Source organism: Muntiacus reevesi, chromosome 3 (assembly GCF_963930625.1).
Source record: "Muntiacus reevesi chromosome 3, mMunRee1.1, whole genome shotgun sequence".
NCBI lineage: Eukaryota > Metazoa > Chordata > Mammalia > Artiodactyla > Cervidae > Muntiacus > Muntiacus reevesi.
Window position 1 is genome coordinate 32,015,750 of NC_089251.1, and position 25,799 is coordinate 32,041,548.

At 39.5% G+C, this 25,799-nt stretch overlaps 2 protein-coding genes across 6 annotated transcripts in view; one reads left to right on the forward strand and one right to left on the reverse strand.

Annotated features, from left to right (window-relative positions):
* HADHA (hydroxyacyl-CoA dehydrogenase trifunctional multienzyme complex subunit alpha) overlaps nucleotides 1–19,801 on the reverse strand; it is a 42,265-nt gene extending 22,464 nt beyond the window's left edge. The window contains exons 1-9 of the mRNA XM_065928709.1: nucleotides 19,546–19,801; nucleotides 13,996–14,037; nucleotides 13,832–13,902; nucleotides 11,914–12,047; nucleotides 6,614–6,752; nucleotides 5,510–5,629; nucleotides 4,088–4,190; nucleotides 998–1,120; nucleotides 420–538 (exon numbers count right to left, since the gene is read on the reverse strand). Coding sequence (XP_065784781.1) covers nucleotides 420–538; nucleotides 998–1,120; nucleotides 4,088–4,190; nucleotides 5,510–5,629; nucleotides 6,614–6,752; nucleotides 11,914–12,047; nucleotides 13,832–13,902; nucleotides 13,996–14,037; nucleotides 19,546–19,612 — 918 coding nt within the window. The 5' untranslated portion in view covers nucleotides 19,613–19,801. The remainder of the gene's footprint in view (nucleotides 1–419; nucleotides 539–997; nucleotides 1,121–4,087; nucleotides 4,191–5,509; nucleotides 5,630–6,613; nucleotides 6,753–11,913; nucleotides 12,048–13,831; nucleotides 13,903–13,995; nucleotides 14,038–19,545) is intronic.
* A 144-nt stretch (nucleotides 19,802–19,945) lies between these two features.
* The window catches only part of HADHB (hydroxyacyl-CoA dehydrogenase trifunctional multienzyme complex subunit beta), a 28,134-nt gene continuing 22,280 nt past the window's right edge, over nucleotides 19,946–25,799 (forward strand). For 2 of the 5 annotated variants that reach the window (XM_065928711.1, XM_065928710.1), the window contains exons 1-3: nucleotides 21,919–21,985; nucleotides 24,734–24,808; nucleotides 24,913–24,957. In XM_065928711.1, coding sequence (XP_065784783.1) covers nucleotides 21,934–21,985; nucleotides 24,734–24,808; nucleotides 24,913–24,957 — 172 coding nt within the window. In that variant the 5' untranslated portion in view covers nucleotides 21,919–21,933. Of the gene's footprint in view, nucleotides 20,028–20,524; nucleotides 20,659–21,918; nucleotides 21,986–23,469; nucleotides 23,616–24,733; nucleotides 24,809–24,912; nucleotides 24,958–25,799 lie in introns of those variants that run through there. The other 3 variants (XM_065928713.1, XM_065928715.1, XM_065928714.1) reach the window with 3 other exon arrangements.

A 25,799-nucleotide genomic window follows, 5' to 3' on the forward strand; every position in this document is an offset into this window, starting at 1 on the left:
CTATATCATTACATCTTTTTCATAATTGTGGCATTGGAGAGTCGATGAGATATTTTAGGTAATGACCATAGTTTTGACTAAGGACAAAATACAGCCATTAATTTTGTTTCCAGTACCTCTTAATTAATGTCTGGTATTTTACTGGCCTTAAGACATAGGTTTCTTTCCTGGTTTATAACTGGTAGTTTTAAGTTCATTAACTAAAAAGTATGCCTGGTACTAATTTCCCCCAAATATCCATTTATGTAAATCCTCATAGCTTGCTATGCTCATGTGTTATTTTTAGTTAAGCATTTTGACAGCAGCATGAAGAACTTTAGTGCTGGCATGCACGGTGCAGAAAGAATGGCAATAAAGAGTACTGCTCTAGACAGAGGGAAGAAACATGAGAGATGTTGGAGGATGGCGTAAAGACTCACATCAATTATTTTCAGGGGTGCAGGATAAAGGCCTTTGGTCTGCTTTTGTACTTTTTCTTCCACCTTTTTGTAAATCTGTTGCCTGACAAATGGAATACTCAAGGCGTATGACGTCAATTCTGTAAGGTAAAATGCTATTAGCTTCTTACTGGTAAGGGCCCAGCCTCCATTATTAGTTTGTTCTGTAAACTCCACAAAAATGCAGTGATTCTAGTTCTCTGAAAGAACTGTTCTTTACTCTATATACACAATCAAAATCACAACCTAAGCACTTCTTTAAACGTAAGTTGGTAAGTATTAAAGCTGAGTGTTGGGTACACGGTATTTATTACACAGTTATATTATTCCATTTTGGTATTGCTTTAAATTTTCCAAAATAAAAAGTTTTTTCTGAAAATGTCTTTAACAATGTAAGGTCCAGGACTAGAGCTTAGAGCAGAGTTATTGCACCCTCTAAGGCTTAGTTTACACTTAAGAGTAAACAATGCACTTATTTTTTCCTTATTCAAATTTATAGCAAGTCAAATTAAATTCCCTGGAGAGAAGTTGTGCTTTTGTTCTTTAATAATGACACTCACTTTCTACCAATCCCTTGTCTCTCTTTGGAGTGATCTTTTTATCAGCTAGTCCTTTGGCAAAAGTAATTGCAACTTCTTCTAGGTATTCAATTGTTCGTTCCTCTGGAGGTTTTACTCCTGGTCCTGTAAAGATGAACACAACAGATTGGAATGTCAGTCAGGCTTGGCTCAGCCCCAGGTGGGCAAAATCCCAGGAAAACCAAAGCTGAAGACCTCGTACCCATTTTCAGTGCAGCTTTCTAAGACAAACTAGAAACTGGAGGGTGGCAGTGTCATGAACTATGGACTCAAAAAGAGAAGTCACACTGAGCAAAGGTGCAATAACCTACTCCAGGGAGAAAACAAATCTTAAGCCCAGTAAATCTGGCTTCCACTTCTGAGGAGGATGTATTATGTCTCATGAGACTTGTATTCTTGCTGCAAAACTGGAAAAAAAAGTCAATTGCAAAATCACTTTGTAAAGATACTGGAGAGCTGTGAAAGCAACAAAGGTTATATAAACAGAATTCCAGAGATGGAAGAGCCTGTCAGAGGTGAATTGTGGACATTCTCTTTTCTGCAGGCACGTGATGCTTTTGGGCATGGGCTGAGGACTGGATGTGGCTCAGGCAGAAGGATGCTACTGAGGGAACATGAAATGATCAGAGCTTCTGGTGGTCACATACAATAGGTCAGAACTAGAAAAAATCAAATACAAGGCTAGTTTTCCCCGATGGAACATCTGTGAAGTTCTAAAGTGGTACAAGAGGCTGAAAACTAAAGTGTAATCTCTCACAGCGTCATAATGTTTAGCATAGCAGCACTTCTACAGAGAGAGGAACTTGCCAAAAACATCAACTGATTTTTCACTTGAGGCCTTTGCCTGACACCAAACTTACAGAAGGGAGGAAAATAAAGAGCTACACTCAAAAACCCCAAAGGCTGTTTTTACAGTCTTTGAAAACACACACCCACCAGGCTCTCAATCAAAAGCTTTTAAGAGCCACACTGGAGGGAGAGGAGGCTGGGGCTGACAAGGCAATCTGGTGCAATCTTATGGTATGTTGGAAACAAAATACCAATAGAGGGAGAAACCTGCAACAAATATACAACCAATCTCTCCATTAAGACATCCGCCCTATTTTCAGCCTCTGTGGAGGAGACAAAAAACGAACTACGTCACTAACTGCCGAATAACAATAGTGCACAGGGTCCATGGAAGTCATAATGCTGGAATTATGGAAGAATATGGGAGATCAGTTGCTACAGAAAAGAAGCGCTTCAGAGACCTACAGAGGGGCCCCTTGAAACTCTGGCCAAGTTATCATTCTGCATGTGCATTAGAGGAAACTATCTGAGGTCAAGGGAGAGAGCCATCATAAAGGCATGAAAAAAAGTAAGAAAAAAATGACTAGGAGACAAATTGACTGATAGAAACAGATGCAGAAAATGGAAAGACAGAATAAGCAGATACAAAGGTTAGAAAGGTTACTGTAAATTCATGCTGTATGTTCAAGAAGATAGAGGAAAACAGAAACATAATAAGGAAAAATTGAAGCTTTAACAGTGAATCAAATGTTACTTCTAAATATGAGAAAAAAACAATGCTGAAACAAAAAATACAGGTGATTGGATTAATAGCAAATTATACAGTGAAGAAGAAAAAATCAGGAAATTTGGAATATATGGCAAAGAAATATAAACAGAATGAAAAAGAAAAACAGAGCTTCTAACATAATTGAGGCCGAGGTCTCAGTAAAAAGGTAGGGAACTGAGGAGACAAAAGATCTGTACTCTAAAAACTATAAGATGCTAATGAAAGAAACTGAAGATGACACAAACTGATGGGAAGATATACCATTTTCTTGGATTGGATGAATCAATATTGTCAAAAAGACTATACTACCCAAGGCAATCTACAGATTCAATGCAATCCCTATCAAATTACCAAATGGCTCTTTTCAGAGAATTAGAAGAAAGAAATCTTAAAATTTGCATGGAGACACAAAAGACCCCACAGTCATCAAAACAGTATGGTACTGGCACAAAAACAGAAATATAGATCAATGGAACAGGACAGAGGGCCTCAGAAGTAAATCCGCACACTTATGGTCAAGAAATCTACGACAAAGAAGGCAAAACTACAATGGAGGAAAGAGAGCCTCTTCAATAAGTGGTGCTGGAAAAACTGGAGAGTTACATGTAAAAGAATGAAATTAGAACATTTTCTAATACCATACACAAAAATAAACTCAAAATGGATTAAAGACCTAAATGTAAGGACAGGAACTATAAAACTCTTAGAGAAAAACAGAACTCTCTGACATAAATTGCAGCAAGATCCTCTTTGACCAACCTCCTCGAGTAATGGAAATAAAAAACAAAAGTAATGAATGAGATCTAATAAAATTTAAAAGCTTTTGCACAGTGAAGGAAACTATTAATATAAACAAGGTGAAATGACAACCTTCAGAATGGGAGAAAATAACTGAAAACAAAGCAACCAACAAAGAATTAATCTCCAAAATGTACAAGTAGCTCATGAAGGGAGTTTCCTTGATAGCTCAGTTGGTAAAGAATCTGCCTGCAAAAAAGGAAACCTTGGTTTGATTCCTAGGTCAGGAAGATCCACTGGAGAAGGGATAGGCTACCCACTCCAGTATTCCTGGGCTTCCCTGGTGGCTCAACTGGTAAAGAATCCGCCCGCAATGTGGGAGACCTGGGTTTGATCCCTGGGTTGGGAGGATCCTCTGGAGAAGGGAACAGCTACCCACTCCAGTATTCTGGCCTGGAAAATTCCATGAGGTTGCAAAGACTCGGACACGACTGAGCGACTTTCACTTTCACCTTCATGAAACTCAATATCAGAAAAGCAAACAATCCAGTCAAAACGTGGGTGGACGATCTAAACAAGCATTTCTCCAAAGAAGACATACAGCAGATGGCCAATAAACACAGGAAAAGATGCTCAATATTGTTCATCAGTAGAGAAATGCAAATGACTCATTTCTTAAGTATATGAATTTTACTTTAAACAATATTCAAGATATTAGCACTTTAAGAAAATATATAACTTCATAAGGCTCAATTCTGAGTCATGTTAACACTTACCCAGTGGTTCCACCAGTTGGTCAACCAGTCCCATTTTCTTTGCTCTGTCGGCACGAATGCCTCTACCAGTCAGCATCATGTCAAAAGCAGCAGGTATACCCACCTAACAGGGAAGCAAGGATTCGAGTAGAAGGGGAAAAATATCAGAGTGACAATTACAATTTACGAATCATACAACTGAGCAAAATAATTATTAAAATAAGAAAAGTCAAACCAGATTTTCATGCTATATATCAAATAATGAAATTTTATACACTGATACACATTCAAGTAACTTTTAGTTTTAGAAACCTCCACTTGAAGTGAAAATGTCTTTATATATCTTGTTTAATTCAGTATGTAGGATTTCTGTCTTATGGATCGATAAAGTGGAGGAAAAAAAACTCATGTTTTCTAAAATTGTACAATTATGTCATTTTGAGTTTCTTCTCTATCATTTGTATAATATTTAAAATAGTAGAGACTTTGAGAAACTTCATCATTTTGAAAATGTCTTTACAAAGGATCTCAGACTTGGGTTTTCCCTGGTGGTCCAGTGGTTAAGACTCTGCACTCTCAACCTGTGCAGGGGTCCCAGGTTCAATCCCTGGGAGGGGATGGAAATACCCCCCTCTTCCAACAATAACAAAAGAAACTCAGCTATATTTTTTACACACATATAGGCATATTCATTCTTTCAATAAATTCTCTTGACAATTTCTATGAAGAAATATACACTATTTATTATCAGAATGAATACCATAAGCTTTCCCATTTTTCTGTGTCCAACATATCAATTTCTATCCAAAGAGCATTTCTGTGGAGGGCTGTTTTCCTGAAGAATCTATAGTGCCAGAGGCCATGAGGTTCAGGCAGTCCTCATGTTCGATGTTAAGATTGCTCTGTAGCCTCCAGGTCTCACTGTCCTTCCCCTTCTTAATAGTTCAAAAGCCGATGGGACCCTTTTGGTTTTATAGAATACAATGAGATATTCCAGGGACTTCCCTGGTGGTCCAGTGTTAAGACTGTACTTCCATTGTTGAGGGTTTGATCCCTGGTCAGGGAACTAAGATTCCACATGCTGTGCAGCCAAAAAAAAAGGTCTGTCTCTTACAGTTATCATGAGATAAGATCCAAGGATCTGAAAAGCTGATAAGATGGTACTGTGCAGAGAAGGAACAAATTAAACTGTAAGTTTCAGAAAGCAAGGCATGTATGTTATTCATCTCTTCCCTTCTTTAGGGACTAACAAAGGCCCGTGATCAATCATCTTGATTAAGGAATTAAAAAAATAAACAGACATTGATCTCATATATTCATATTTTATTTGGTTTCTAAATTTTACCATGAGTACACATACAATAACTTCTGTACAACAGGAAATAGATCAAACGGATATATAGGACTGAGGATCTCAAGTTCACATGCAGATCTTAAACTCACCATCTTGGGCAGCCTTTGTGTGGCTCCTGCTCCTGGTAAGATTCCAAGCAAGACCTCAGGGGAACCCAATACTGTTTTCTTATCTTTTGTTGCTATTCTGTATTGGCATGAAATGGCAAGCTTCAAACAAATGAAGGAAAATTAGAATGTTAAAAAATGTAGCTTTATAGCATCTTAGGATATGTGAGGGTATAAAAATTACTTATAAAGCAGGAATGTGCCCACAGAATAAACTGAAATTCCTTAGGCTGGCATTTGATGCTTTCTAGAATTAACCTTTCTGGTTTTCCTTCATTTCTCTTCCCTAAGTTATTAAACTCTTTTAGGGCTGCAGATTCCCTTGAAAATCTGCTGAAAAGTATGGAAATTCTCAAAAGAAAAATGCACATACAATTATGTAGGTATCCCAGGTTTAGAAGCCCTATACCCTATAAAGACTCTTCAGTCAAGCAGGCCTACTTAAGGTATCCTAATTAGACTCTGTTATCCTTGTCTTTGCTCACATCATGCCACATGTAGAATGTTTTGCCACAGTTTTCTGGTTAATCAAATTCTGCTTATCTTTTAGAACCAGACACAGCTTTCCTTAATTAATGCGTGAAAGTGGCTAGTATAGAACCCAGCACGTGATAAATGTCCAAAAAATGTGCCGCCCACCACCCCCCCCCTTCTTCTTTTCTATATGCTCCAGTCTGGTAAGTATCTCCTCTCTCAGACCTTGTGTTATTCATCATCTTTACTACACACAGAACACATGACATACACTATATGCTAACTGTCTCAACTAAAGTAGCTCAAGAGCATGAACTGCACTTTTGAATTTCTGCCTTGCAAACTTAAACAAGGTTTTTTAGAACTGAAAGGGAACTTAGGGATCTAGTTCAACTCTTCTCAACTTATAAATGAAAACGTGCTACTCTGATTAGCTTGCTCAGTGCCATGAGACTAAGACTAAAAACCTATCCAGAAGTCTAATGATTCAGAAAAAGTTGACTCGCCCTCAAGAGCTTTTCTTAAGGCAAAACAGTGGCCTAAAGGTTTGCAGCTGGTGGATCCCAACAATGAGCTGGCCTGTGTCTCGTTGACTCTGGAAAAAATCTGTACCTCAAGTCCTCCTCCTAAGCAGGATCCGTTGATGGCAGCCACGACAGGCTTTGTGGACTTCTCAAGTTTCTCAAACGTTTTCTGTGCTTCTTGTGATATTTGTGTTACCTCTTGAGAGGTCGTGCAAGCATTTAACATGCTGCAGTAAACATGAAAGCAGAGAACAGAAAAAAAAAAAAAGATAAAACTATAACTCACTTTATTCAGTACTTCATCCACCATAACCTCATTGTACCATATATCAATATTTGGCAGTGAGTCTTCAAATACTCAGAAGTTTAAGAAGAATGATTTTTTTCTCAGCACTAATATCAGTGACATCATCTCTCTATAAAATTCAGGGAACATGAACAAAACATGGTGAATAATCTATATCTGCTTTGATAGCAAATCATTAGATTACAAACCATCTTCTGGTAAATAATTTCATGATCAGATTAAACATTTTAATTATCAGGTAGCTTTCAGACTGAACATCAGTGGAAATGACAAAGAAAAAAGCTTCTCTTACAACAGTGTTTCCTCAACATCCTTTAATTTCAGGTTGCTTCATTTGCTACTTAACTGTTTCTGAACACATTTAAGCTGCGGGTTTTTCATTTTTGATGAAAGATAACTGATTTCCTGTCATTTTGTGTGCTGGGAATGGCTCAGCTAGCTTCACAGAAGCTGCAAGTGTTTTCCTAAGGATTTAGGTGGCTACTATTGGGTACATCAATGTCTTGCTAGGCTGAAATAACCAAGCCAAAAGAAAAAGTCCTTGATGTAGATAACTCTGCTTTTTTAAAAAAATAAAGAGTATTTATAAATTTCTAATTGCTGTACATAAACAAAGAAGAGTACACAATATTCAGTTCAGTCCAGTCGCATCCGACTCTTTGTGACCCCATGAACTGCACCCAGCACACCAGGCGTCCCTGTCCATCACCAACTCCCAGAGACTACCCAAACTCATGTCCATTGAGTCGGTGATGCCATCCAACCATCTCATGCTCTGTTGTCCGCTTCTCTTCCTGCTCTCAATCTTTCCCAGCATCAGGGTCTTTTCCAATGAGTCAGCTCTTCTCATCAGGTGGTCAAAGGATTGGCGTTTCAGTTACAATGAACACCCAGGACTGATTTCCTTTACGATGGACTGGTTGGATCTCCTTGTGGTCCAAGGGACTCTCAAGAGTCTTCTCCAACACCACAGTTCAAAAGCATCAATTCTTTGGTGCTCAGCTTTCTTTATAGTCCAATTCTCACATCCACACATGACTATTGGAAAAACCATAGCCTTGACTAGATGGACCTTTGTGGACAAAGGGAATGTCTCTACTTTTTAATATGCTGTCTAGGTTGATCATAACTTTCCTTCCAAGGAGTAAGCATCTTTTAATTTTATGGCTGCAATCACCATCTGCAGTGATTTTGGAGCCCAAAAAAATAAAGCCAGCCACTGTTTCCCCATCTATTTGCCATGAAGTGACGGGACCGGATGCCATGATCTTCGTTTTCTGAATGTTGAGCTTTAAGCCAACTTTTTCACTCTCCTCTTTCACTTTCATCAAGAGGCTCTTTAGTTCTTCTTCACTGTCTGCCATAAGGGTGGTGTCATCTGCATATCTGAGGTTATTGATCTTTCTTCCGGCAATCTTGATTCCAGCTTGTGCTTCCTCCAGCCTAGCGTTTCTCATGATGTACTCTGCATAGAAGTTAAATAAGCAGGGTGACATAAACAAAGAAGAGTACACAATGCAGTATACAGCCTTGATGTACTCCTTTTCCTATTTGGAACCAGTCTGTTGTTCCATGTCCCGTTCTAACCGTTGCTTCTTGACCTGCATACAGGTTTCTCAAGAGGCAGATCAGGCGGTCTGGTATTCCCATCTTCTTCAGAATTTTCCACAGTTTGTTGTGATCCACACAGTCAAAGGCTTTGGGATAGTCAATAAAGCAGAAATAGATGTTTTTCTGGAACCCTCTTGCTTTTTTGATGATCCAGCAGATGTTGGCAATCTGATCTCTGGTTCCTCTGCTTTTTCTAAAACCAGCTTGAACATCTGGAAGTTCACGGTTCACGTACTGCTGAAGCCTGGTTTGGAGAAGTTTGAGCATTACTTTACTAGCATGTGAGATGAGTACAATTATGTGGTAGTTCGAGCATTCTTTGGCATTGCCTTTCTTTGGGATTGGAATGAAAACTGACCGTTTTCAGTCCTGTGGCCACTGCTGAGTTTTCCAAATTTGCTGACATATTGAGTGCAGCACTTTCACAGCATCGTCTTTCAGGATTTGAAATAGCTCAGCTGGAATTCCATCACATCCACTAGCTTTGTTTGTAGTGATGCTTCCTAAGGCCCACTTGACTTCACATTTCAGGATGTCTGGCTCTAGGTGAGTGATCACACCACTGTGATTATCTGGGTCGTGAAGATCTTTTTTGTACAGTTCTTCTATGTATTCTTGCCACCTCTTCTTAATATCTTCTGCTTCTGTTAGGTCCACATCATTTCTGTCCTTTATTGAGCCTATCTTTGCATGAAATGTTCCCTTGGTATCTCTAATTTTCTTGAAGAGATCTCTAGTCTTTCCCTTTCTGTTATTTTCCTCTATTTCTTTGCATTGATCCCTGAGTAGGGCTTTCTTATCTCTCCATGCTATTCTTTGGAACTCTGCATTCAAATGAGTATATCTTTCCTTTTCTCCTTTGCTTTCACTTCTCTTCTTTTCACAGCTATTTTTAAGGCCTCCTCAGACAGTCATTTTGCTTTTTCGCATTTCTTTTTCTTGGGGATGGTCTTGATCCCTCTCTACTGTACAATGTCACGAACCTCCATCCATAGTTCATCAGGCACTCTATCAGATCTAGTCCCTCAAATCTATTTCTCACTTCCACTGTATAATCATAAGGGATTTGATTTAGGTCATACCTGAATGGTCTAGTGGTTTTCCCCACTTTCTTCAATTGATGTCTGAATTTGGCAATAAAGAGTTCATGATCTGAGCCATAGTCAGCTCTCAGTCTTGTTTTTGCTGACTGTATAGAGCTTCTCCATCTTTGGCTGCAAAGAATATAGTCAATCTGATTTCGGTGTTGGCCATCTGGTGATGTCCACGTGTAGAGTCTTCTCTTGTCAAGAGGGTGTTTGCTATGACCAGTGCATTCTCTTGGCAAAACTCAATTAACCTTTGCCCTGCTTCATTCTGTACTCCAAGGCCAAATTTGCCTGTTACTCCAGGTGTTTCTTGACTTCCTACTTTTGCATTCCAGTCCCCTATAATGAAAAAGACATCTTTTTTGGGTCTTAGTTCTAAAAGGTCTTGTAGATATTCATAGAGCTGTTCAACTTCAGCTTCTTCAGCGTTACTGGTTGGGGCACAGACTTGGATTACCGTGATATTGAATGGTTTGCCTTGGAAATGAACAAAGATCATTCTGTGGTTTTTGAGATTGCATCCAAGTACTGCATTTCAGATTCTTTTGTTGACTATGATGGCTACTCCATTTCTTCTAAGGGATTCCTGCCCACAATAGTAGATATAATGGTCATCTGAGTTAAATTCACCCATTCCTGTCCATTTTAGTTCGCTGATTCCTAGAATGTTGATGTTCACTCTTGCCATCTCCTGTTTGATCACTTCCAATTTGCCTTGATTCATGGACCTAACATTCCAGGTTCCTATGCAATATTGCTCTTTATAGCATCGGACCTTGCTTCTATCACCAGTCCCATCCACAGCTGGGTGCTATTTTTTCTTTGGCTCCATCCCTTCATTCTTTCTGGAGTTATTTCTCCCTTATTTCGGCACCCACTGACCTGGGGAGTTCATCTTTCAGTGTCCTATCTTTTTGCCTTTTCATACTGTTCATGGGGTTCTCAAGGCAAGAATACTGAAGTGGTTTGCCATTCCCTTCTCCAGTGGACCACATTCTGTCAGACCTCTCTGCCATGACCCGTCCATCTTAGGTGGCCCCACACGGCATGGCTTATTTTCACTGAGTTAGAGAAGGCTGTGGTCCATGTGATCAGATTGGCTTGTTTTCTCTGATTGTGGTTTCAGTCTGTCTGCTCTCTGATGCCCTCTCTTAGCGCCTACTGTCTTACTTGGGTTTCTCTTACCATGGACGTGGGGTATCTCCTCACAGCCATATTGAACAAAGTTTAAAAATATACAAGTACGTTAAATACAAATTACTAAGCCAATAATGTTGGCTATCATTGCCTAAACTGCAAAGAATCATAAAACAAATACCTATTTTTTACAGAATTAACAAATGTCAACATTTTAACCCATTAAACAAACACTAAGCTATCATCTCTCCTTATTTTTGCTTTAAAGTGTAAAAAAGTTATATATATATATATATAAAATATCATGAAAAAAAAGAAAGAAAATATTAGTTGTATTGGTATTCTCTAACCTCCTCAGGTTCTATCAGCTACTTCATTTACCCTGAAACATCCATTATCATATACTTGTAGTACAATCTTCAGACCAACTATGTATTTATATCCATAAACAATACAGAGAAGTATTTTATGTGTTGTTTTAAAATGTTTATATAAACTATATACTGTACCAAATATTTTGTGAGATGCTTTGTTTTTTTAATTTAACATTATATTCTTGAGTTCTAACATTACGCTGTAGATCTAGTTAGATCCTTTGAATTGTTTTTGTGGCACTTTATCTTAAGAATATTCCACATTTACTTATTTATTTCCCTCATGGCTGACAGCTTGTTTCAAATTCTTCACTATTGTAAATTACACAGGACTAAACATCCTTATACATGTATGGGTCCTTAAAAACAAAGGTTGGGATTTTCCCAGCATACATACCTAGATGAGGTATCTCTTAATTATATGATACGTGTATTTTCAGTTTTACTAAATTTTATTGAATTGTTCTCCAAGGTGGCTATACCAATTTTCAGTCCTACTAGTAACGCTCAACTTTCTCATTTTCCCAAGTCTTTGCTAACATAATATTTTCAAACTTTTAAATGTTTGCTGGTCTGATAGAAAAAAAGGGCATCTCATTGTTAGTTTGGTTTTATAGTAATTTTTTTATTCTACTCAAATACTGCTCCTTGAACTACTTTCAACTTCTTTAAAGAAAAGCTGGATTCAGTCTTATAAGGTTTAAGCAACAAGCCTTTTCTTTATCACCTTTATTTATATTCATGAAAATAACACAAAAAGTAACTTTCAGAGAAAATTTACTTCTACTTTCTTTTCAAATGAGAAATGATAGGCCTAAAAAACATACCATTAGCCAAGATAAAAAGTGATTTCAAATTTTCTGAAACTTACTTGAGATCGGCACCTGCAATGAAGCAGCCAGGCTTTGTTGAGATAAGGACGGCACTTCTGATCTGACTGCTAGACCAGACTTCATTCATTACTTCCATGAACTCTGAATGCAGTTCTTGACTTAGAGTATTCACCTGCCGAAGGGAAATACATATAAATCTAAGTGTTTAAATTTGAAGTAGCCAATACTATTTTGATTACAGGAAATATATTTACGCAGGAGAAATATACTGTTTTAACAGTTTCTTTTAAGAAAGAGGAAAATAAAGAAACCAAAAAGCCAGCAGCTGTTTATTCAGGTACTTTGGCCAATGCCTCCCTCTAAAAATAGTTCTCCTTAAAGGAGGAACTCATATTCCTAAGAGTCTGAATCATATGCAGGCTATAAAGTAAGTCTACATTTATCAGCATGGAAAAAAATTTGTATACTGTTAAGAGAAAAAAGAATCAAAATTAGACAAATAGTATGATCTTAATTTTTAGAATACTGTTTGTTGAATCTGGATTGAATGTTAAAAGTGGTTATTTTGGGGTTTGGAGTATGAATGACTGTTATTTTCCTCTTAATTGCTTTCAAATGTCTGACCATAGGCATTTGTTATTTTTGTGTTCAGGAAAAATGCTTAATTTAGAAAATACTGAAAAAATACCATAAGTCTGAATCACTGCTCAGTAAATGCCAACTTCACTCTAGGGAGAGGGACTGGCTCTTACTTTCCTTAATTTGTGTTAGTTGTTAATTGCTTGCATCTAGGTCCTCCTACTTCATTTAGGTCTCTGGTAACAAGATTTCTGAAACAAGAAATCTTTACAGCAACTTTAGGTGGGGGGAAAGAATGAGCTCCTCAAATATAGCTTTTCTTGGCAAAAGACTGGATTAATGCTGCATATTTTGTTGAAGTTGCCAAAAACAAATGAAGCTCCACTTTGAATGGGATTTGATTTCTGATAACATGAATTGCACCAAGTCATTCAAGGCCCTCAGGAACCTTAATGACATTTAACTCAGTCAACTTACTACAAGTAATGACTCAAGTAATGCAGGGAGCCAGCCTGAACGTACAAGCCCCTTACGGCCCTAAGAGAGAACAAAGGGTCTCTCTTTGTCCTGCCACCCCTTCTTTTTAAAGTATAGACTAGCATTTATCTCCTTCAGTGAAAAAACACCCCGGTGACCTTTTGCCTGTTTTCCTGGTGCTGATAAACTCGTCATGCCTGAACCTGTTTTCTATCTAGTCAATGTTCTATTGATGAAGCCTGTTTTCTATCTAATGTTCTATTGATCTTAATCATGTTGGGCGCTAGGGTAATTAATGCTTTACTGATCTTGAGTGTGGGAATTTAAAACATCTGTAGCTCTGCACGTATGCAAACCCTCGATCTATTCTTAGTAACTCCTGTTAGGCGTGGTATTCTTCAATAAAGTTGGCGGAGTCAGACGTAAGCGGACTCCGTCCCTCTCAACCCCATCTTTCTGAGTCTTATTTTCCTAGGTACTCTGGTAATTGCGTTCTCGACCAGTTCGTTTGCCGGCAGGCTCCGGCAATGTAAGGCAGGTTAAGAAAGCTGACATAAGAACCTCATAGTTAGGACAAGTAGGTCAATATTCTTATAAACAAAGCTTGCACTTGGCTTCTTATCTAATAAATCATCTTACAATTCTACAGTGTAACAGAAGGCTTTTGTTAATCCTTGATGTTAATCTGACACCTCCAGTGAACTAGAAAGAACTCTTAAACAAGGAGGTCTGCTGCAGAAAACTGCATCCTGTGGGCAAGTTCTCAAACTCTAACTATCAAAACTGTAAACTCATACAACAAGATTAGTGCCAAATTGGTGGATTTATTTCTCTGCCATTCAGGAATGCATTAATGAATGCAATGAGTAAAAATAAACTGCGGTAAATTAAATTAGGTACCTTTGAATTGGGTGAGTTAATTCGGATAACTGCCACATCCCCTTTGACTCCATAGTTAATATGGGTTCTGGCTAAAAAGAGAAGGAAAACTTATTTGTAAACAAGTTTATGGCTAAATAAGTATAAAAAGCAATGAAAGCATGTCATTGAGAAATCAAACTTACTCAGCAAAACAGAGGACCTTGTAAAACTGCGGCAAATATAACCTGTAAGAAAAACGTATTTCACAATTAATTATTTTCAAAGCAGAACTTCTATTTGTTGTTTTGTTGTTCAGGTGCTAAGTTGTGTCCAACTCTTTGTGACCCCCATGGACTGCAGCCTGCCAGGCTCCTCTGTCCTCCACTATCCCCTGGAGTTTCTTCAAATTCATGAATTTCTATAATACCTGCTACATATAAGGAAGCTGGAGTTTACAACAACAAGAAAACCAAAATTAGAACAAAGTGTTCCAGATCATTATTGTGACTATTACTGTATCTTTTTTGTTTCAATTATCAGGTCATATGATTCAGTTCAGTTCAGTTGCTCAGTCCTGTCCCACTCTTTGCGACCCCACAGGCCTCCCTGTCCAACACCAACTCCCAGAGTTTACTCAAACTCATGTCCATCGAGTCGGTGATGCCATCCAGCCATCTCATCCTCTGTCGTCCCCTTCTCCTGCCCCCAATCCCTCCCAGCATCAGGGTCTTTTCCAATGAGTCAACTCTTCGCATGAAGTGGCCAAAGTACTGGAGTTTCAGCTTCAGCATCAGTCCTTCCAATCAAAAACCAGGACTGATCTCCTTTAGGATGGACTGGTTGGATCTCCTTGCAGTCCAAGCGTCATATGATTATCTGGATACTAAATGTGGTAGTTGGAAGAATGGCCTCTCAAGGATGTCCATGTTCCCAGAAATTGAGTATGTTAGGTTATATGGCAAATGGAGATAAAGGATGCAAATAGAATGAAGGTGGCTAATTAGCTGACCTTAATACAGGGAGATTAGCCTGGATTATTCAGCTATACAGTGTAATTATAAAGGAGCAGAAAAAGGCAAAAGAACCAGAAGATGGCAGCATGAGAACCCACTCTGATGGCTATGAAGAAGTCAATAAATGCAGGCAGCCTCTGGAAGCTAGAAAAAGCAAGGAAACGGATTCTCCCTTAGAGTGTCCGGAATGAACTCAGCCCTGCCAATACCTCTGATGTCAGCCCAGTAAGATTCATTTCTGATGTCCATAACTGTAAGATCATAAATTTGTATTGTTTCAGATGCTGTTTGTGGAAATTTAGGGCCACATGGGAAACAAATACACTAAGGCAATAAGTAATCCACTGATACAAAGCAATCTATAATGTCAGTTCCAAATGCATTCCAAATATATCTCAGGCACGTTCTCCAGCCAGGTTCTCTTGCATTTTTATGGAGAGATGGACTTTCCAGTGTCATGAAAAGTAAAATCAAGGCGCATCAGAGACTCGGCATGTCTCTCCATCCTGCAGTTCTTTAAAGGAGGGGAAGAGAAGGCACAGAAAAAAAGCAGTTTTGTACTGCCTTAAAGGCCAAACGACATGCTGTTAAAGAAAGAAAACTGTAGATGGCACCAGAACCACAGTGGGGTGATCAACGGTTCTGTCTGCAATTTTTTCTTTAAGCAATCCAAACCAGTACTCACAGGGCAAAGACAAAGGACCTGAAGGTCCCAAGCCTTGGGTTCAACCATCAAGTTTATCATTCACTAGCTGTATGGCCATGTATAAGTCTCTTGGAGCATTTCAGTGTTCTTACAAAGATAGAAGTAGAAGTGATGTAATGATTATAATAGTACCTGTAAATCAAAGTGCTACACTAAAGTAAATTAAGATAGGAGAAGCCAGCCATCTCCTCAATCTCCAGTGCCTCTATTTCACTAATGATAAACTTCCTTTTGCTTTTCCATTATTTGCAATCTGTATCATCTGTATTTATCACTCTTCCTTCTTTATATCTGTATCAGTTCAGTTGCTCAGTCGTGTCCGACTCTTTGCGACCCCGTGAACCGCAGCACGCCAGGCCTCCCTGTCCGTCACCAACACCCAGAGTTTACTCAAACTCATGTCCATCGAGTCAGTGATGCCATCCAGCCATCTCATCCTCTGTCATCCCCTTCTCCTCCTGCCCTCAATCTATCCCAGCATCAGGGTCTTTTCCAATGAGTCAACTCTTCGCATCAGGTGGCCAAAGTACTGGAGTTTCAGCTTCAACATCAGCCCCTCCAACGAACACCCAGGACTGATCTCCTTTAGGATGGACTGCTTGGATCTCCTTGCAGTCCAAGGGACTCTTCAAGAGTCTTCTCCAACACCACAGTATCACAGCCTCACAAAGCCTTATTTTGAGATTCTGTCTACAACCAATCTTTCCCTTCCCTGCCCCAATTTTTATCTTTATGCCTCACTGTTTGGTTCTCTAATCACTGCATCTGTAGCAGCTGTTTCCTCCAAGTAAACTGCAGTCTCCTCCAACATCATCTCGGAGTCATTCATTGCACAACTAAAGTCTAGTGCACTCCATCAGAACTGCTCCAGGCACCCAGGGTGAGCAGCAAGATAAAAATCCCTGTCTCTGTGGAGGAGGTGAAAATAGGTTTGGCATGAAAAGAGAGTTTGCCAATAAAGTAAACATTGTGTGGGAGGGGAGTCAGGTAACAAGCAATTATAACTAGAATAGGGTAAACTGAATTAGTGAGTATGAATTGATTAGGAATGCAGAGTGGGAGAGATGAGGTGGAAAGATAGACAAAAAACAAGAAACATAAATAAGTTCGAAGATATGCACCTAAGAAAAAAAAGAAAATAGAGCAGGTGGAAGGGCTTGGACATGGGTTGTAATTCTGAAGACTAAATACTGGAGACAGCAGGTTTGTGCTAACTTATAAATCATAAACTCTCACCCACTAACCTGCCTTTGCGCCACCCCCCCACACCCATAGAGACATACACAAAACCTCCTCTAAATCAAGAGACAAAAAAGATAAAAATCAGCAAATATACAACTATATCTGAATTGGAAAACAATTCCAAGCCACAATAAACTAAATCAAGTTGAAATACAGGGTAGGTTTGCTTTTAGAATATAGCCTTATTCACTAACCTAGCTAGGAGAGCTTACTTCAGAGCTGCTGGGTGAACTTTCACCCATATTTCCCATGCCAGCAAAAGAGACAGAACGCTTTACCCTACTTTTTAATTATTCTAACTCAAGAAGATACCTACAAGACCTAAGACTATAGCAGTGGAGAGAGCTGGATTATGCTGATACATATTTCAAATATGAACGTGTTACTATGGTTGTAACAATCAACAGTTTTTCTCAATATCTAGTCCTGGTGAAGTGACAGGATTAAGTACGTAAGAGTCAAATTTAAATATCCACCATCTGCTAAGATATCTGCCTTCAATTCATTTCCTGAGAAATTATTCTACTACTTATGTAATTAGGAATTTGGATCTAGAATAGGAGTGAGGGGTGGAGAATAAGAGTGGGAATTAAGATATTTTGATCAAGATGTGCTCTTCATTTGACAGTCATACTCAGAATTATAGCACTCATGCAGGAATGGGTTAAAACTTCAAGAAGTACAAATCAGTGTAAAGAATTTTAATCATCCATCATTAAATATCATAATCTCATTAAAAGTCTGGCACTACCTAGGCACAGACTTTTAGTTAGTGTTAGTCCTTTCAGTCTAAATAGCAATCCAGGTGTGCAGGTAATTTTAAATTCACTTTCTAGGCCTTTTTTCCCCCCCAAATTTATACATTGCTACTAAAAGGGGTAATAACTAATAAGTCATATTTTCTTTAAGAAATTTTAAATTAATTTTTATTAGAGTATAGTTGATTTATCAACACTATATTGTCTTAGTTTCTGCTGTATAACAAAGTAAATCAGTTATACACATACATGTATCCATTGTTTCTTAGATTCTATTCCCATATAGGTCACTACAGAGTACTGAGTTCCCTGAACTTTATAGCAGGTTCTTATTAGTTATCTGTTTTACATATAGTAGCGTGTGTATGTCAGTACCAATTCCCCAATTTATCCCTCCCCCAGTCATATTTTCTTATAGGTTAAAACAGAATGCAAAATATAGATACACATGTGTATCTATATTTCTATACAAAAAATAAAGGAAAACTAAGCTTGTAACTTTTTATCACACATGTAAAATGTAAAAATTACTTTAAGAAAGTCTCAGATATATAAAATCATAGTTCTTCAGAGCAGGGAAGAGTTAACAATAGCTCTGTTTATTAATAATAATAGCACTTACTCCATGAAAAACTGCTTTACACCCAAAATACACCCTTTAACGCTCATAAGGTGGTATTATTCCCCACTTCACAAATGAGAAAACAGATGTAGAAATGACTTGCCCAAGGTCACCAAAGGGTAAGGTCACTAGTGGGTAAAAGGCAGAGCCAGATTGAAACTGAGAAGTCACACTCCATATCTAATATTTTTAATTGCATTACCTTAAAATCAATGAAAGGGAAGTTCAAAAATATACAACTGATAATTTTAAAGTGTTAAACCAAAAATGTGGAAAACAATCAAACTGTCAGGTAACATGACCAAATACTAACAGTAGGGATGTGAGTAGTAAGAGAAAGGGTGATTCCTTTTTTTTTAATCCTTTGTCCTGATCTTTGCAACATTTCAATTTTCTGTAGTGTTATGACAGGTTATGCACACACATATAGAGCAGTCCCGTGGAGACTAAAAACACTGGCTGAAGTAACAAAGCAGAAAAGGTTCAAACATTCAAAATTAGTCCCTAACAGTAAAGGCACTCCTCCAAATAAAGCATACAGTGATTCAGAAGGAGGAAGGCATTTTATAAATTATATTTCTAATTAAGTAACCGACATTAAGTACAACATGCAGTAAAAAGTCACCTTTGACCTTACAGATTTGAGACGGAAGAAAAATGCTTAATTTTCCATAAGCACACACTTTAACTCTTTCACTGCCAATTTGAAGAGAAAAAGACAATACAGCTAATGCAAGCTAACTGGTTATAGTCAGAAACAAGAGTAGAAATAGTTGGTAAAATTATCTAACATCTTGTTCCTTAAGAAACAAGGTATCTACATTTTTTTAAAAAAGTGCTTCTTCTGGAAAGTTGCAGAATCTGCCTCTTGAAATTCTACATATTATACGTTCACACTGGAATTACTGGAGCTGCAAGAGTTGAGCTTCCTGTTGAAATGTGGCAATAGGCAAAAAAAGGTGTGAGGGAAAGGCGTAGGGAGTGGCAGTCATTTGCAAGGCTGGTTCATTTCATACACGAAGTAAATAAGATGCTCCCCGTTACAGGCAAGGTGCAGTGAAGCACAAAGATGTGACAGATTGGACTGTCCTTGTCCTCTTAGTCCTCCCAATCCAGTAGGGACAGGTTCAAGGCCATCATTAAAGAAAGTAAGAGGAGACCTGCGCAAAATGCCAGACCGGGTGGACAGGACTCAGAGACGTTAGGGGTTACGAAGCCTGAAACCGCTGCAGGACTCAAAACGAGAGAGAAAATGTCAGTCGCTGCGCCAGGGAATGAGACCGGGTCTCAGAGCAGCATCACTCCCCCTGATCTAGGGCCGCGGCAGGGTGGCGGCAGCCATCGGGAGACGCGGCTCCCAGGTCCCCGCAGTTCTGCCCCGGGGCGGTGGGGTGCCTTCAACTAGGCCTCACCTGAGCAGCGGAGCGTCCTGGAGGCAGTAAAGCGGCGGAGGCTGCCAATAGCTCGAGAGGCCACCATCTTGAGCCGGAGTGGACGAAAGTGGAAAGCCCTTCAAGTGCGGGCAGCCGAGTAAAGGACTTTTCTTCCCGCAGCCTGGCATTGGCCAGGCGCCCGAAGTACTGCCTGACTGAAAACCCGCAACTGAAACCCCGATGGCGAGGTGCCGCCGGCTCCTTAACCTGGCCCGTCGCTTCCGGCTAACGCCTCGTTAGCCGAAAAAAAAGGACACTTTCTCCGCAGGGAAGGAAGAAAACGCAGAGAGGAGGACAACCTTCCGGATTTTCCAGTCAGGCAGCCGGCGAGCAGCCAGGGAGGCCTGTGAGGCCAGCGAAGGGTCCTTTCCAGGAAGGCCCCGCCTCTTGGTCCGCGTCTGGTCCTGTCATTAGGGCCGGAGCTCTCTGTGTAGCTGGAGTCTGAGCCGACGCGACCTAAGGTGAGTAGGGGCGTGCGCTCGGCTGCCGCCTGGCCTTTCTCCCGTTCTGTCTGTAGCTCCGAGCAACGATGTCGTCTGTACCTTTTAATTTATCACCGCAAGTTAACGAACGTGTGTGTGTGTGTGTCGGTTTAAAGCGCTGGCCTGTGTTCCAGTGGGGGGGGGGGGGTGGTGTGTGTGTGTGTGTGTGTGTGTGTGTGTGGGGGGGGGGGGTGTGTGTGTGTGTGTGTGGGGTGTGTGTGTGGGGTGTGTGTGTGTGTGTGTGTGTGTGTGTGTGTGTGTGTGTTTAAAGCGCTGGTCTGTGTTCCAGTGGGGGGGGGGTGTGTGTGTGTGTGTGTGTGTGTGTGTGTTTAAAGCGCTGGTCTGTGTTCCAGTGGGGGGTGTGTGTGTGTGTGTGTGTGTGTGTGTGTGTGTGTGTGTTTAAAGCCCTGGTCTGTGTTCCAGTGGTGTTGTATCACCTATTTTGCCTGTAGCCAGGTCTCCGCCCTATTGAGAATCGGAACAGGGCCAGGAATTTATCCCTTTTATGCTTCCGAGGGTGGATCTCGGTCGTGTAGCTTTTTTGGGATTCAGCCGAAGATCATCTGGTCTTTCATCTCCTTCACTGCATCGATGCAGCCCATGTATCAGAGTGAGTCAGTTTACCCATGGCCACAGGTGGTCTACTAACACACAGGCCTGTGTCTACTAACTTCTAGTCAAGAGCTCTGCGCTGCATGATAGCTGTTTTTGTGCTGGAGAGAGAGGCTTGAGCCCTGGCATAAATTAATTGATTCCAGAAAGTGATGTTGAGGACCCTCTAGGTCGTTTCACCGCCATCTCATTTAATCCTCAGGATCCCCAAACTGTTATTTACGTTTTGTAGGTAAAGTTTGGGGGGCATAGAGATTTATATAAATTATTTGCTAGGTGGCAGAGCCAGATTCGGGCATAAATTTGTGCCACGTTTCACCAGATTGTCTGTTCCTCAGGAGAGGGAGAAGGAAGAGGCAGGGGGAAATGGCAGGGAAGTTGAGACTGAATTGAGTATGGGAAGAAGAGAGGTTTCTGTTTAAAGCTCAAGTCAAATAGTGAGTCTTCCATCACTGTGAGCACGTTAAGCAGAATCTGGATGAGCAGTGACCTCTTAATTTGCAAGAAAGGATTCTTGATGATCACCAAAGGCCCTCCAACTTACAAGGTTTTTACAGTTCAAAGCTTGTCCTGCCCATGTAATGCTTTTTCTTATCTAATTCAGTGTAGTACTTATTGTTTAGATCAGGAATGGCAAACTTTTTCTGTAAAGGGCCAGGTAGTAAATAGTTTAGGCTTTATAACCCACATTGATCTCTGTCATATATTCTTTGTTTTATTTTGCTCTACAACTTTTTTTTTATTTTGCTCTACAATTCTTTAAAAATGTGAAATCTATTATTAGTTAGAGGTCCATGGGTTGTAGTTTGCCAGTCCCTGATTTAGGTCACCGTTTGACTGACTTTTTTGTTTCTTGTACTCTGAGCAAAATCGTAAGCTCCATCAAGGACAGAAATGTTATTTTTCTCACTGTGGCTTTCATAAGGGGAACTAAAGACTTTTATACCATCACCTACTGATACTAATAGCAAGCACAAGTATAACTCTTTATGGAGTATGGGTTTTAACCCTTTGTTTTCCGTGTTACAAGTGTTTTCTCTGAATCTGTTGTTAGCCTTTTAACTTTATTTTAGTATCTTTTACTGTGTAGATATTATAAACGCTTATTTAATCACATTTTTTTAGTTATTTTCCATTGTGGCCTCTGGGTCTTATCCCCTATGTTGGGAACCTTTCCCCATCTAAGATTGTAAAAATATTCTCTGATATTTTCTTGTAGCAGGTTAAAAAGTGTACATTAATCCATCTGTAATTTGTACTTATAGTGTGAGAAATGGATCTATTTTTTTCCCAATGGTTAGACATTTCCCCAGCAAATCTATTGAGTAAGTCATTTTTCTCCCACTTATTTGAAATGTTTTCTTTATTATATACTAAGTTTTCATACACATGAGTATGCTTCTGAACTTACTACATCCTGTTCTGTTGATTCAGTTCAGTTCAGTGGATCAGTCTTGTCTGACTCTTTGTGACCTCATGGACTGCAGCCTGCTTCTCTGTCCATCACCAACTTCCGGAGCTTACTCAAACTCATGTCCATCAAATTGGTGTCGCCATCCAACAATCTCATCCTCTGTCGTCCCTTCTCCTCCTGCCTTCAATCTTTCCCAGCATCAGGGTCTTTTCCAATGAGTCAGTTCTTCGCATCAGGTGGCCAAAGTATTGAAGTTTCAGCTTCAGGATCAGTCCTTCCAATGAATATTCAGGACTGATTTCCTTTAGGATCAGCACTGTTTAATTTCTGGTGCTTTATAGAAAGATTTGATATCTGTTAGAGCAAGGTCTCTCTTTTTTTTTCAATCAACATTTTTTTAACTGTTTTCATGAACTTTATTTCAAAATAAGCTTTACTTATGGAGACTTGTATTTCAGACTCAAATGGCATCAAATGTTGCTTCTGGATAAAGTGGTCCTCATCTAATGGGCCAGTTTGTGTCTTCCTGGCCAGAGTCGTTGAATATATATAAGCTGGTGAGCCTAGAGGTTGGACTCCTCTTTTCAATCCATATATTTGATAAATGTGATTTTTTTTCTTTTTGGAAGCCACAGGACATCTCTTTTTAGTCTATGAAGACCTAAGAGAAATTAAACAAGGCTTTTATATTAGCTATTGCTGTATAGAGTTGGACCACAAAGAAGGCTGAGTGCCAAAGAATTAATGCTTTCGAGTTGCGGTGCTAGAGAAGACTCCTGAGAGTTCCCTGGACTGCGGGGAGATCAAGCCTGTCAATCCTTAAGGAAATCAACGCTGAATATTCATTGGAAGGAATTTTCATTGGATGCTGAAGCGCTAATACTTTGGCCATCTAATGGGAAGAGCCCATTCATTGGAAAAGAGCCTGATGCTGGGAAAGATTGAAGGCAAAAGAAGAATGGGGTGGCAGAGGGTGAGATGAGATTAGATAACATCCTCGACTCAACAGACATGAATTTGAACAAACTCTGGGATGTAGTGAAGGATGGGGAAGAATGGCATGCTGCAGTCCATGGGATTTCAAAGAGTCGGACACGACTTAGTGACTGAACAACAAACAACAATTGTTGTGTAACAAATTACTCCAAAATTTAGTAGCTTAAAACAATAAAAATTTATTATCTCATACAGTTTCTGAGGGCCAGGAATCTGGGGTGACTTGGCTGGGTTGTCCTGGCTTAGAGTTTCTCATGAGGTTGCAGTCAGAATGTTGTCCAGGCCTGTAGTCATCTGAAAACTTGTCTGAGCTAGAGGATCCGCTTCCAAGCTCACTCACATGACTGTTGACAGGAGGCATCATCCTTTTACCTCATCATGAGAGCCTTTTCGTGGAGCTGTTCCTGATGTGCCAGCTGCCTTCTCCTGGAGCGAGTGATCTGAGAGACAGACCAAGATGGGAACTGCAGGATCTCTTACAGCTGAATCTAAAAAGTGACATCTCATCACTTCTGGTGTATTCTTTGTTTACACAGACCAATCATGTAAATAAAAATTCAGAGAAGTGGAATTACTGGTCAGAAGTTAGGTGGTGTTGTAATTTTTTGATAGTTAATTGCCAAATTGCCCTCCATAGGAATGTACCTGTGGAGGTGCAACAGTTTATACTCTAAGCAGCAGTATATGAGAGAGCCTGTTTGTGCAGCCTCTACCACACAGTGAATGTCAGACCTCTAAGTCAAATAGTATACCTCTGTGCGGCTGTAATTTGTATTTCTTTTATGAGTGAGATTGAACATGTATCTAAGAGCCATTTGTGTTTCCATTTCCATTAATACTTTGTTCATATCGTTTGCCCATTTTTTTCTTACTGTTTCATAGGAACATATTATGGGGAATTTAGGAAAATGTTTTAATATATTTTAAATATGTTTTAATATGTAGGAGTTTTGTATTTTTATTATTTTGAAATAATATCAAGCTTATAAAAAAGTAGCAAGTGTAGTGTATGAACTTTTTTTCTTATATCAGGTAAGAAGTGATACTGTACTATCTTTGAATACTTGAGTGTGTATTTCCTTCAAATACAAATATTCCACAAGGCATTCTACGTCATCACAATGCAACCATCAAAATCAGGAAAGTCACATTGGTGGCTTCCTGATACTGTCCAACAGTCTCTACCCCTTTGACCCTAGAGAAAAACATAAACTCTGGAGTAGCATGCGTGCGTGCTCAGTTGCTTCAGTCAAGTCCAACTCTTTGTGATCCTGTGGACTGTAGCCTGCCGGGCTTCTCTGTCATGGGATTCTCCAGGCAAGAATACTGCTGGAGCTAGACTGTCTGGCTTCAAATCATAGCTCTGCCTTTTACTAGTTACTCAATTCCTGTATGCTTCAGTCTCTCATCTCTTACAAACAGTACAATAATCATGCTTGCTTCACAGGTCCTTGTGAAAATTAGATTAATGCTTAGATTAGTGGTTTGCATACTATGAAAGCTTTGTCAACATAGCTATATTATTAGAGGAAAGGTAGTTGGTAATAGAGTACATTTTTAATACTTTATAGTAACCATGGGTGAGATATCAGAGATCATAGCCTACAGTATAAACTACAGGTTGTTCAAATAACCCAAAAAGTCTTTTTGTTTTCTTTTTCAGATTTCAAAATGACTTCCCTCTTGACTTACACTTTTAAAAATCTTCCCAGTACATCAAAATGGGCCCTTAGATTTTGTAAGTTTCATTTGTTCTTTTTAAGATTAGATTTGAATGTGTAAGCATCTTGTGCAAACATGGAATTGTATTGTTTTTTGTAAACACTTGATTTTGTCTCCCAGGTGTGAGACCTCTGAGCAGTTCCTCCCAGCTACAGGCTGCCGCAGGTACAGTAATTTGTAAAAAATAAAAATATTTCTGATTTAAAAGTTAGATTATAGGATCTAGATTTGTGAATTTTGAATAAAAACCAAAACTAATTTGCTAACTCTCTCCTTTTTATGATCAATAAGAATATCACTGTTGCCTTCAAATTAAAACAATACAGGACCAATCAGTAATGATAGTACATGGTGTAAGGTGGGCTTGAGGATGTTGGCTGGAGGCTTCTTTCTGGGATGTGGAACCTTTGGAGTCACTGAGGTTCTGTGAACTTCCTAGTTAGTTTACTCAGCTACTGGCTGTCAGTCCTGAAGATGTGTGTGTGCTGAGTCACGTCCAACTCTTTGTGACCTCACAGGTTGTAGCCCACCAGGCTTCTCTGTTCATGGGATTGTCCCAGGCAAGAATACTGGAGTGGGTTGCCATTTCCTCCTCCAGGGGCTCTTCCTGACCCAGGGATTTAACCCGTGTCTCCTGCATTGGCAGGTGGGGGTTCTTTCCCGCTAAGCCACCAGGGAAGCCCCAGTCCTAAAGATGATTAATCTCCATCTGTTGTGGAGCCAAAAGTTAACTTTTTACACTTTCAGTGACAGGCTTCTGTTACTAAGTATGTTCTTAGTCCATATGCAAGAGGATGCATATCTGAAATAGGTGTGACTGTGGGACTAGTTAATAAAAGAAGGTTGTTTAGTCAATATGAAATGAAAAAAGAAGGAAATTTGTTGATACTATATGATCTTTTAGACCCTTGTTAAACCCAACGGACTAAACTTCTTCACTGTTGAATACATACGTTTGCGGAACCCGCTGTAGTTTTGTATATTCACTTGCCTGGGTGCTATATTGA